This window comes from Apteryx mantelli, chromosome 21, assembly GCF_036417845.1.
Source record: "Apteryx mantelli isolate bAptMan1 chromosome 21, bAptMan1.hap1, whole genome shotgun sequence".
NCBI lineage: Eukaryota > Metazoa > Chordata > Aves > Apterygiformes > Apterygidae > Apteryx > Apteryx mantelli.
The window spans coordinates 1,484,269-1,497,407 of record NC_089998.1 but is presented as its reverse complement, the minus strand read 5'-3'; the positions used below and the strand labels follow the sequence as shown (position 1 = coordinate 1,497,407).

The 13,139-nt window shown below is 42.0% G+C and overlaps 1 protein-coding gene across 5 annotated transcripts in view; it reads left to right on the top strand.

Moving 5' to 3' along the window:
• The window catches only part of NEK6 (NIMA related kinase 6), a 76,294-nt gene that overhangs the window by 56,474 nt on the left and 6,681 nt on the right, over positions 1-13,139 (top strand). For all 5 annotated transcript variants that reach the window (XM_067308875.1, XM_067308874.1, XM_067308877.1 and 2 more), the window contains exons 8-9: positions 7,096-7,190; positions 12,891-13,004. In XM_067308875.1, coding sequence (XP_067164976.1) covers positions 7,096-7,190; positions 12,891-13,004 — 209 coding nt within the window. The remainder of the gene's footprint in view (positions 1-7,095; positions 7,191-12,890; positions 13,005-13,139) is intronic.

The following is a 13,139-nucleotide window of genomic DNA, read 5'->3' as shown; positions in this document are numbered from 1 at the left end:
CGCGAGGATGTGGGTGAATTCACCTTTTCCCTCTTCCTTCCATGACGTGTGAGAGAGGACAGGAACCCCTTTTCCGCAGGGAGAGCTCCTCATTGCACGAGCTTTGCCAGAAAACTCCCATATTTTAAAGGTAATCAGTCCATCTAAGGTGAATTTTGTTTTTGTCATTACAGCATGGCGGCTTACTGTCCTCCTTTCCTTCCCTGATTAAGTCGCCCCTGTAGCAAAATTTCCAGGATTTAGTTTAAATGGAGTTGGGTTTGCATATCACAAAAGCTTCATTTTATGGGCAGAGGAAGAGAAATTCAGGGTGAGATGAGGAGAATTTTTTTTTTCCTAATTTTTTTTTTTTAATACTGCTTATTTTCTCGGAAAACTTTTACAGCCTATTCCTTTGGGGTTTATACTGTGAGCATTTTATTACATTTACAGTTTTTTTCTTTTTGCATGGGTATTTTTTTCCCTAGAAGAGCCATATGGTACCTGTTTGACAGCCTGTTTCACTACAAAAAGTGACTATATTTAACCCAGGGCTTTGCACCCAGTTGCGATGAAGTGACATTTGGATATTGTAGTTTGGGTGTATGATACCATGCAGTTTGGGTTATGTTGATTTTCCACTAGTGGTGCATAATATGTTTCCAGTTGTTGTCTCTTTCATTCAGGATTTAAAAGGAATAGGAATATATATTTTTTAATGTTTAATTGATTGTTTTGTTATTTATTTTGTTAAGCTCCTCTATAAAGTGGGCATCCGGAGAAATAATTTTTTGGTTAATTGTATTCTAAAGTACTTGTTAGAAATATTTCAAGTCATTAACTTTTGCTGTAAGACCTGATTAGTTTTAAGACAAAAACTATAAATAGGAAAACATATTTAAATACTGAATAGACTTTTGGAAAACTTAACAATGAACTGATAGATTTGGATTTACGAGGAGCTGTAATAAATATAGAGAATTCCCATGAATATTAGCATGGGTAACTTTATTGTGAAACTGTGTATAATGCTCATTTTTAACCGAATAAACTTGGCATTATCCCAAGCTTCTGATTGGCTTAATGTTTTGAAAAAAATGCTTTGACACAGAATAGAGTCTTGTTTTGGAGCAGATGATTTATTATTATTTATTCTTGGACAAGAATAAACTTGGAACAGATTTTCCTTTTGAGAGATGCATACAAGTCAAAGCTTCCCAAATTAGAAGATGCAAGTGGCTGTGGATGGGCTGCTGGTGGTCCACGCTCCTCCTGTGCCTCGCTCCGGGCACCAGGGCCGGCAGGAGTGACTCTGCGTCCATGAGGGAGCTCCACTATGCGGGTCCTGGGTGTCTTTGTCTTTTTATTCTTTTTTTTTTCTTTTTCTTTTTTTGCTTGCAAAGCCATTTTGCCATCCCAAGCAAAACTCCTGTTACTTGAAGGGTCTGGAAAGCATTGCTTGTTAAGAAAAAGTGGACACCAAAAATCTCTGCCTGAAATTTTAATAGCCAGTATTCTCATAATCTTGAGAAAGTTTGGCCTTTTGGTCCATGCATGAAGTACGGTGCTTGTGGAAGAAAGGTTTGCTGCAGAATCATTGCAGGAATATTGCAGTACCTACATGGAAGAAAAAAAAGACACTTTTGACTATAAAGACTTGGTAGGGTTGTGTATGTAATTAAATGCTAATAAGAAAACATTATGAGAGCTTAAAGCAACAAGTCTGTTAGAAACAGCTGCAGGACTGTACGCATAATATTTAATCTCTCTGGAAGAACAAGTAGATTTAATCTGTTTTTGTTTTCCCTTAAGCAATTAGTGTGGGTACCTTGCAATGAGATTTGAAGGAATTTAAAGCATATTTTAGGGCCTTTGACCACTGTTTAACTTTTGTTTTACTTTGCATGTTCAGTCGAGATGCTGCTATGGAGGCAGCGCACTCGTCTCCAGGCTGGTTCCCTGAAACCTTGTGGCACTTCAGTAACTAATAAATGACTGAAGTAAGAAAAGCATAACCTGATGCTGTCTTGATTTCTCTTAGCTGAGTTGCTTAGACTTTCACAATTTTTTTTTTGTCCCAATAACAAGAGAAGCTGTATCGTATCTAATCTCTAGTATTGAATGTTTCTTCATTACTCTGAAGCAGCTTATCCTTGTATCCTTAGTTCGAGAAGTTATTCATGGATGGCACCTCAGGTTTTTTGAGCGTAGTTCTTTGCCTTTTTCATATGTAATGAACATGTTTCAAAAATCACAAGTATCTCAAAACATTGCAAAGTTTGTTTTGACAGAAGTAGAACATCTCTGGAAAGGAGGAGTGCTCTAATCAGCGTTACCCCTTTGAGGCCTGTGTTGTGCTCTGATATCTCTTGGTTTGAAACTGGGAATACTCTGTAAAGATACAATAAAGGTCAGAATTTGTTAGGTTCTTTCATATTCACAGCTCTGTTCCCTGCTGTGAGAAAGTAAAGCGATAGATTCAGAAACACTGTTCAGCTCAGTATTAAAGATTAGCTGGAAGGTGCTGGTGAACATGAAACAATAAAAAATTTCCTTATCAGTTGTTCCTCTTATATTTTGAAGCCAAATATGACTCTCGAGTTTGACCAATTTCAAGAGATGTCTGTATTTTATAGCATTTAAAAAAATACAGGACCTCTTAAAATATTTGGAAATACTTTTGCCCAGTCAGTCTAGTGACAGCCTGCCGCAAGGTGTGGGGACCGCTGCAGCGAGAGCCTCATCTGCGGTGCCTCCGGCTGAGCGAATGCGAACATGTTGGAGGGAGCCTCCTACGCCAGCAACTCGGACTTCTCCTTCTTCTGTCCATGAGGAGCTGAGTGCAAGTTTCACGGGGAGCGTTGATACCTGGAAAAGCTGCGCTTGCCCAGGACGGAGCTCCCTATGGAAAAGGAGACACAGTTGTGCCCGTGCGACTGTGTACTAATAACTCGACAGTTGTCGTTTTCATGACAACAAAAACCCACCTCTCATTCAGGCTGAAAAATCTTTTCAAAGTGGGTGTGCGTAATTTTCCTTATTTAGTGAAGGACGCATGGGAGCAATTCTGTGGCAGGTTCGGGGATTCAGCTCAGGGTGTCGATGCTCACTGGTTGCTTAATCACACAGGCTTTTTGATTCAAATTATATATGAGAGGAAAAGAATCTGAATTTTATTTCTGGAATAACTTTGCTGCCTTGGCTGTGTGTTTTTCTGGCGGAACAAGAGACTTAGCTCTTAATCTAACTCGGAATAATTAGCATTTCCCCCACTCGGGTGTTGCACATTTCCCAGAGATGCTCTGGTACATGTGGGTGTTTAACTGCGGCGCACAGACAGCGCTTAGGGGAGGAAGAAGCAATGTTGCTCTGGTGTCTCTGAAGGAGGCTGATATTCAAGTGAAGTGCTCAGACTTTCAGGAATAGAATGAGAAGATGCTTACTTAGTCATAATCTTCTGTAATGTTTTGCGACCTTTATAACTTTAAAGGCATTACACTACCAGCTGGTGATTAATATTGAATCTGAACAATATTTTGTATTTTCAGCAGGGCAAATGCCAAAGAAAGTTTCTGATTAATAGTCTCAGATTAGACTATTCTGTCAAATTGACTAATGTAATGCAATGGTGAGCTCTGGCTGATTGCATTGGAAGTCTTGTGCGGTTTTCTAGAAGATGCTCATTACAGGAGATTCCCACATAATGTTGGACAGGCCATAAAGAGAATTGGGCTTGTCAGTCTTCTATCATGACAGTTATTTAAAAATTAATGCATCAGTTTTGAAACGCAGAGACCTGCTTGTTCATACATTTGCTGACAACACTACAGTAATGATAGGTAAATGTGCAAGGTAGGCTCCATAAAATCAGCTCAGGCGTGGGCTGCTCCGCAGACCCATTTAGTATAATGGAACAGACTAATGCACAAAAAATCAAATACAGGCTATAACGCACTCATCCGTATTATAAACCCTGTCATTCTGCTTTGATCGAAGGTCGTTTTAAGGCATTATCCAAAACGACAATTTTAAATTGAACAAAGCCTGCCGAGTAACATGGAAGGCAAGGCCGTAACTTTAGAGCCCACACGTTATTATTTGCTCTGAGCTTGTCACGCAGTGACCCAGAATAACCAAGAGCAAGAACAGCTAAGGCTGGAGACCACCACCGGCGCCAAGCGCTCCGAAGCACGAAAGCTTGTGGGAGTAAGAGTTGGCATGGTCTTCGTTCGCATTTGCTCCTGCCGCTTCCGCGTGCTGCGATGCACCCCTCCTCAGCTCCTTTTGCTGCTAGCAGGGCTAGCATGATTGCTGCTGCTGCTAGTGCTTTAGCTTTCCTGACAGATTTGAGAAAAGAAAATTGAGAAGTTAAAGGCAGGGAGCTGTCCTGCACATCGGTGTTCAGCGGAGTCTTACGAAACCGTCTTCAAGAAGAACTTCGCTTAACGACTCAAAGCTGTTCTAACCAAATGTAGCTCTTTCACAGAGCTCTGCAAAATATATGGGAATTATTTGCAGGCTGTGCTCTCCCATTATGTGCATTTTACATGTAAATGAGAGAGATCCATGGAAAGCATTGGATTCTTTGAATGTGGTGTTCTGTGAAGTTACTCTGTCCGGTTTGTTAAAAATCTGTTAACTGTGGGCAGAACATTGATCTAACGCATTCGCAGCAGCCTTTCACTGGCGGTTTGAGCTAGCCAAATCTGGGACAATGTCAATTTGGCATATTCCTAGACTGGATACAACATTACTGAATTGACAGCTGTAGGAGGAAAGTAAAATTGTATATGGCAGAACTAACATGGGAATATAATAATCTCTGGGTGTTATGTTTCCAGTCATGTAGTTTGCATAGAATTTGAAAAAAATTAATTTCTCATTAGGGTACTTCCACATTGAAGGTAAAGTAATTGCTTATTTGAATGACCTGTAAATGCAAGCTGAGTTTATCATATAGGGCAGCTGATTACTGAAACTCCTGGGGGACCAAATAAATGAGCTAGTCAGGGAAGTGGTCCCCTTTCTTGGTTACTTGGTCTATTTTGGTAAGCAGAGCTGCAATAACTGTATTTCTGTAACTTCTTATGTTTCACACCAATGTCACAGGATTCACTTCACATTATATATTGTGTCTCTGAATAGCTCTGAGTAAAAATTGTTAAGGTTTAGTAGACTCAAGGTTTGCGCATATAAATGCATGACCAGAAGATAGAATAAAGATTAGAGTTTTGTATTTATTTATTTAAGCAAGCTGTCTAATTTTCACCCCAGAGAAGGAAAATGCCATGGGCATTTACTGTGGAGTAGCTGGTGCAATGTGATCCCAGTTTACTCCATGGAAGATGTACGGTTTCGGAATGCTTCAGAATGTGGCAAAGCCCTTGGGAATGGCATGCGTATTGCACCCATACTTCCAGTGAGACCATAAGCCTGGGAATGATTGGGCAAGCTGGGGAATGCTTTGGAAAAAAATTGGATAATTGCATTTCAGCACTGATAGTACTAATTTCAAACCAATGCTCTTTGTTTTGACTAAATTGCCCAAGAAAAGGTTTTTATACTTCTCTAATTTCTGGCTCCTGTTAGGATGCTGGTGTACTGTGGACTAGCGTTGTCTTACTCTCCGGTGCTGCCACATCTGACCGCGTCTCTTCGGTGTTCTGGCTTTGTGAATTCTTTGGGGCTGTAAACATCTTTCTGTCCTGTGAGTTGTACAGTGCCTGTAGCAATGGGATCCAGGCCTGTGTTTAGGTTTTCCGGATGACAGGAGAATGCAAAAAAGTTCTGGACTCACATGTATGCTTAACACTGCACGGTCTAAGCTCACGGCTCCCGAGGCTATTTTGGTCGGGTGTCCTGCAGGCAGCAGCAGCCCGGCTCTGTGCCGGGTCGCGGGTGCACTGTGGGCAGGAATTTTGCTGTTCAGGAATCGGCTGCTTTCCAGTACAAGTAGTTTGTGTGCTTGGTGTGGGATCCTGCTCGGGGAAGCTGGGGGAAGGCGGTGGCTGCACTCCCCCATCTCTTACACCCTTGCTCATCTGCTTACGAGTCTTTAAGCTGTCCACTCTCAGGGTTTTGAGTGAAGAAACTGAAAACTGAATGTTACAGGCAAATTAAACATTTGCCATCTTGTGAAAAAGATCTTTAATTAGGAGAAGGATACGCTGGAATGCCAAAAGCAGAAAAAATTGACAGGGGATGGGCAAGCAGGGGAAGCAGGAAAAAAGGGCATATAAAGCCCTTGGATGTTTTAATAAATGATATATCTGGTGATTATTTGATGTAGTTGAGAGTGCCAGGATGTCTTGTATTTTCAGTACCACAACTGAAACTTATTTAGGATTTTAAAAAAGAGAGTCTTTTTGAGATGAGGAACTTATTAATAATTTCCTCTAACTCCTGTCCTAAATGCTGTGGTAGATTGCTTTTGATAAAATACAGACTTCTGAAACTGCATAGAAATCCCACAGCTTCTGACGTGACTGCAAGTTGGAACAGTATTTTAAAGTTTGGATTTATTATCTTCATTCCTTCAGAAAGTTTCTGAATACCTGTCTGACGTTGGGCTTGTTACCACCATTTCTCTGCTATAGTAAATGGTCTCCTGAACTCTTAAAAAGGCTGCTCCGTCGTACCTCGAGCTGGTCTGTCATGCTGCTAGTGCGGCAGATGTCAAGTGGACGTTCGATTGATATGCTGTCACCAGGCTCTCGTTTGAGCAATGAATGTTCATGACATCTAACTTGCAGTTTCGTATGCTGTTGAGTGAACCAGAGGAGAATGATCATCTGCGGTCGTTCTGTACATGTGAGATATTCCAAAGATACGTGGAAGACTGGGAGGGGAGGATAATCGTCCTCAAATTTCAAAAATAAAAAAGATATTTTCAGTAATGCTCACCTGCCATCTAATTTTTTATATTATCGTATTTTTGGTTCTAGATAAGAATGTGCTGTTGAAACCTTGACTTGCTTCCAAATTATTGTGTAAATCTTCTAAGGAGCTAGTTGTGCTAAACCTATTCCTTTAACAAAGGCAAACTTCTCTACAATATGCATTGCGCTGTCACTTCCTAAGATGATGAATATTCCTTCTCTGTTTGCTTTTTTACAGTGGGAACTCCGTACTATATGTCCCCAGAAAGAATACATGAAAATGGCTATAACTTTAAATCTGATATCTGGTCTTTGGGCTGTTTATTGTATGAAGTAAGTATCTTCTAACTTTTTTTCCAGTTTGTCTTAACCACGCAATACAGTGAAACAGAAATTAGAGTAGCTCAGACTTATTTTAGCTTAATCGTTGGGGAACCTTACAAAAAGTTATTCTTTTGTGCGCTTTTTGAGCCCTCACAACCAAGGGATTGTGCTGTACAGCACAGTACTTACGCCAAGTTAATTTGGTGGGTCCCAGGGCACGCTGAGGATGTCGACATAAACAAGCCAGTTTACTGGCATTCTTTCTGCCTACTGTGAGCAGGGCAGTTATTAGGACTGCATATTCATCGTTTCTCCTGAATACCGCATTTGTTTAAAAAACAGAAAATTTCATGTGAATGTAAGCTACTGGTTTGTTAAATTAAATTCTGACCAGTTGGAATATTTTAATTTCTAGAGCTCCTGATAAAGAAAAATAGAGTTTCTGTGTAATGTGAAATCACTGTTTCTGTAACTTGATTAGAATTTAGATGGAATATTTTTTGAATTGCACGTTGTCTTATAGCCAAATGTACAGGCACGAAGCAGCCACACTTCGTATGAACTACATGCTTATTGTATAACTTTATTCTTAAAACTACTAAGTTGATTTTAAAAACAAATGCTGTGATTGTATAGTAGTACTTTGAGTTTTGTGATTAAGTTTTTAGCTGGGGTCAAGGACTATTGAGAAATATTGTATTCACTTAAAGTCTAATCTTAATCTTTCTTCAATGTATGGCACATCTTTGAATTCAAGTGAAAGTGTGTGGTCAACATTTAGAAAGTTTTTGTCCCTACTCAAAGAATTAAAGATCCCTAGGATATTTAATTATAAGAGTACTATTCACATCTTCTTTGACTGATAGGCCTCCAAGTGTCAGAGTTCTGCTTTCCTGAGTTATTTTAAGTTATGTGAAATGATGAAATTGTGCTTCTCACTGCAACTTTTCATAACCATGTGGAATAGGAGAATAAACAGAAATGTGTTTTATTTGTTGAACACATCAGATGTGAAAACAGTTATAGTGTAGCATGTACTTCAGCTAGCTGATGAAATGAGTCTTGTAGGACAAGGTGGGATAGCAGTAACTTTTCCTCCAAAGCACACAGCATAGCTTTTCCCTGCAGGAGTTGAGTGCTTGTCATTGTTTATATACTCCTGGAAGAATACTCATCTAATATAACTAAATGCTTGTTGCAGGAGGTAACCTACTGTCGTTAGTGTAGTGCGAAGCCCTGAGTCATACGTACCGTTCGATAGGTACCTATTTATTTGTTGGCAGAGTGTGCAAGTGCCCTGTGGTTTGCATCTTCAGAGGGAGATGTTGGTGCTGGGAACTCAGTGAAATAAATCAATAAAACCCTGCCAGCGGAATTGGACAGTCTTTGGGACTGCAGCAGCAACAAGTGGTTTAAAAGCTGGCATTTTTGATGAAGGATAGTTTCATTTGTAATGTTTCTACTGAGATACTAAAAACTGGAATGATGCAATGTAACTGTATGTGATTGTGTCATTTGAAAAGTAGTTCAGATACTACTTTACGTAGGAGCAGGAGGAAGGAAACCTGAGCCCCAAGGAATTTATTATTTAATATGTTTCATGTATTTGGTCTAAACAGGAATTCTCATTTTAAGGCTTTGCAGACTGCTGCCCTGCCGGGGTGTGCAGCACTTGCCAAGTGCATCTGCTTTCGTTGTAGTCACCCAAGGTGGGCGCTGCTACTCTCTTGCTGCTTTGGTGTACGAAGCAACTTCTCTGCCGGGCTGCTCTGAGTCATTTCTGAGACTGAGCTCTACTGGAGATGGGATTCCAGATTTATGCAGAGAGAAATATTTAGCATTGCGCTAAGATATGTTTTTGTTGCAGGCAATATGGTCCCCTTATGGCACAGTAGTCTCAGTGCTCCTTATATTTCAAGAAGCTGACTTAATTGCACACTAAACATAATTCTCTGGTAGGAGTAGTGGTACTATAGTAATATGTGAAAGATTTGGCATATGAAGCATTTTTAAACTACTTCCTACGTAGGTAGGCCTTTGCTTTGTGCACAAGAGCTGTGAGATCTTGCAAATTCCAAGAAGTGCTGGCCAGTTACCAGTTTTATATTCAGTAGATAAACCGCTACTGGACTTCCTAAACTTTTCAGAATCTGAAATTAAAAATCAAGTTTACATCTCTTTAAAGGAGTTGTATTTTATCGCTGCTAATTGCTTGAAATAAAAATGTTTCTCCTTTTGGCTTAAAAGTAAGGAAATAATGTTTGTCTGGTTATGAGTCACTTCTGATATTTCTCCATACAGATTGTGTAGATAAACCGAAGAGAGATTTAATGCGCAAATTGCCTTCAGAGACATGTGTGTCCACTGGAATTCACTTACTCAGCACTGAGGGGTTTGGGATGCGATGTCAGATAACACCACTTAACTTTGACATTGATAATCACACAGTGATTTTTATTAAATCTTATCAGTATAGTAGGAACTGTCTTCATCCCTCACTTCCTGTATAAACCTGTCATCCAGATAACTTGGAGGGGATAAAAATAAGTTGTTTATTTCCAGAATATAGCTACAAGCAATGACTTTAGCAGTCCTAGCAAGATGATCAATTTAAACACTAACAGCAATTCCTGTATATTTTTAACCAGTCATACTGCGTGGTGGTGATTTTACATGGAGATCTAGCTGTCCTGCGGTAATTGTTCTAATCCAAATGTCAGAAGCAAACCCAAACGTAGCATCACAGACTGCCGTTAGTGATGTATTTAGAGTGCCTGTAGTCACTACCCTCCGCCTCGCGTCCTGGGCTGGTTTGGTCGGACCGTGTACGGCATCCCTTTCCATTTAATTCCCTGTGTTATCAGTTCAGTCTGAAAAAACTGTTGTTTCCTTTTCATTCTTTTTCTTTGGCACATGATCATTTAACTTGATATGGAGAGAAATTTTAATGGGAATTGAAACCCCCTTTTTTAGCTTATGGGAAGTGCTGATTTTGTGTTGAAATCTAGGGGGCTTTGTTCAGCCCTTGGTCGCCTTGTGTCCCTTCCATAACGTTCACCCTGATGTTGTGTCTTGGAGCGGGCTCGAGTGCCGGGCTCTTCGCTTGGGTTTTAACCAACCGATAGCAGTTTGCTCTCAGTCTCTAACTGAAAAATAGAGTTTTAATTGGAGTCTATTTTTCTCCCCCAATGATTTGCATCTTGCAATTATGACACTTTATATTAAGTAATGGAGACACAACTTCACCTGCATTGAGTTTAGGTGAGATAACCCGGTGAAGCTGAGGAATGTTTTCACTATTTTCATGAAGAAAACAGTATGTGTTGCAAATCAGCAAGTGGAAAACATGATAACTTTAAATCCTTTAAAAGATATGTCTATGTTTTAATCCAAGTCTGGTTTGTCTTAATGTGTCCTGCTTTGCTTAACCCTTGGAGGTTTGTTAGCTGTAAGGAGGTTCGGGGGGCACCGCGCAGCCGGCCAGCCCGTGCATCGGCAGTGTCCGGCTGCTCTAAATCCAGCCCAAATGCAGCATTTTCACACACCCCCCATTCAAAACTGCGTATCTATCATCAAATCACTAGTAATCCATCAATTTTGATCTCTAACTGCAAGGTAAGAGTGGAGGATCTGGTATTGACTGTTCTGCTGGGAGCGCGCTGTGTGTCAGCACCAAGACAGTCGGCTTCAGGGAGCTTTCACAGCGCACGGTAATGAGCAAAAGACTAATAATTATCAAATAACCCCCTATTAAAGCCATAGTGAGAAGCATCAACTTCAGCTGGCCTCAGTAGGAAAAGCTTGCCGATTTGACACAGCTCGCGGTGAAATGCTTTGGAAAGATCTAAACAGAGTGGCTAATATCGACAATTACCCGCTAGCGCTTCGTTAGAAGGAGGTATTGCTGCGTCGGGCGGCGCTGCGCGCGGCAGCCAGCACGTGAACGCCAGCACGGGTGAGCGAGCAGATGGGGGCCGCCGGCCGCCGCTGCCGCCGCGCAGGGCTTCCCTTTGCGGACGCCTCCTGCTAGCGCTCCTGCTGCGTCCGTCCGGCGTCCGTCCTGGGGCCGGCCAGCCACGGAGCTGGGCAGCCCCGGCCTGGCGCCCGCCACCGCCGCAGCACGGCAGCGGGGCGGCTCCGCGGCTCCTGAATCAGTTGCGAAAGAGGGACAGAAAAAAGGTACTTAGCTCATGACGTTTACTTGTAACAGACATTTCTTGCACCCCATTTTGTAAGCTCACAAATGCACGTCTCGCTAAGTCTGGCGTTCTGAGACTCATCGTTTAATGTTCATTTACACCGCTCGGTTAAGGGCTTCCAGGATAAATTATTTTCCACGCATGAAGATGCAACTTCCTTCCTGAGACTTAAGTGTAATATAAACACATCTTTTTAAAGAATCTCTGCATGCCCTGGAAGGAATTTTTCCCCACTAAAACGCCTCCTGTCATGCTGTCCTTGCTATGTGGATGTTCTGTTTACCTCAAAAATCTGTCCTGTTTTCAGAGATGCAAATATTGGGTTCATAAAACAGAATCTAAAGACGAAAAAAATAGGTTGATTAGGAAAAGTTGCAGTAGTCTGGTTCCAAAATCTGCCTGGGATCCTCTTCCCTAAGTAGTGAATTTCTGCGGGGGCGAAGGGGGGATGAGAGAGGGGGAGTTGCTTCTTGTTGTTGTTGTTCTTAGTGGATTTTTTTCTGTTTGGGTTTTTTTTTGTTTGTTTGGGTTTTTTATAGAACTGAAGTGAATCATTCATGTTTATAAGATTCTTTGTGTTTTAGCTAGCCAAATGTCCAGAAATAATCAATTTATTTCTTGCAACAGTCTATTAAAAATTTAGCAGACACAGAGAGCAAATGAACTGCCTGTTCTGCACATGATTGTAACTGCGGAAGATTGAAACCATCACGTGTGACCAAAGACAGAAGAGCTTTTAGTTTTTAAAGAGATCGTCGTGTTTATGATAGGTTATCATAGTCTTGCAACCAGCTGGTTTCTAAATGATTGCCGTACGGTACAAGGATCCTATAGGTGCTTTTTTTCTGTGAATTCCTAGAACTGTTGTCCGTACATTGTGTCCCACATCTGAAACGTTTTGGGCAGAATTGATCACAGTGGCAGAAAAACAGGTTTTCCTGTATGGCGAGATCCAAGGAAGAGCAGCGAGCGATGCTGTTGGTGTTTGGGGGGCAGTGGTGGCGTGTACGCGGTTCCCGGTCTCCGTGCTGCCCAGCCGGCTGCGTCCTTTGGAGACAGATCATTTCTGCAGGGGGGCAGAGGGGGCGGTTTTGCTTTCCAGGACGGGAGTGCGCGTGTGCCTGCAGCACAGGGAACCAGGGCCGGAGCAGGGGGCCGCAGGGGCCGGCGCCGCCGGGCAAGCGTGGACTCTCGTTCCTTCCGTTCGGACAGGGCGCGCTGCAGCAGGAGGAGCCGCGTGCTGCTGCTGCCTGCCGTAACTCCGTTTGCTCGCGCCAACCGCGTCGGAGGGCTGGTTGGGCATGAGAAGCCCAGGTGCCTCCGGCAACAGCCGTTCAGCAGTGTGCAAACCTGCCGTGCTCTCAGAGCAACTTCGGCTTGCAAACGCTCTCAAAGAGCAACATAATCGTTTGCTCACTGTCAAAGAAGAAAATTTGCTCTCGCAAATCAGCAGTGCTGAGGGCTATTAAATCCTTTACATTTCTGAAATATTTTCTCTTTTTCTCTCCAGATGGCAGCTCTTCAGAGTCCTTTCTATGGAGATAAAATGAACCTGTTTTCTCTTTGCCAAAAAATAGAGCAATGTGACTACCCACCTCTTCCAGCTGAACATTATTCTGAAAAGGTAAATTGGGAACATTATTGCAGGGGATCGTGGGGGGGGGGCTGCAGCGAGCTGCCTCCCCCCTTCAAGGGACAGGGAACCCCTAAGGAAAAGCCCCCAACATCTAAGGTGGAACAGGGGATGGCTACAGAGAAG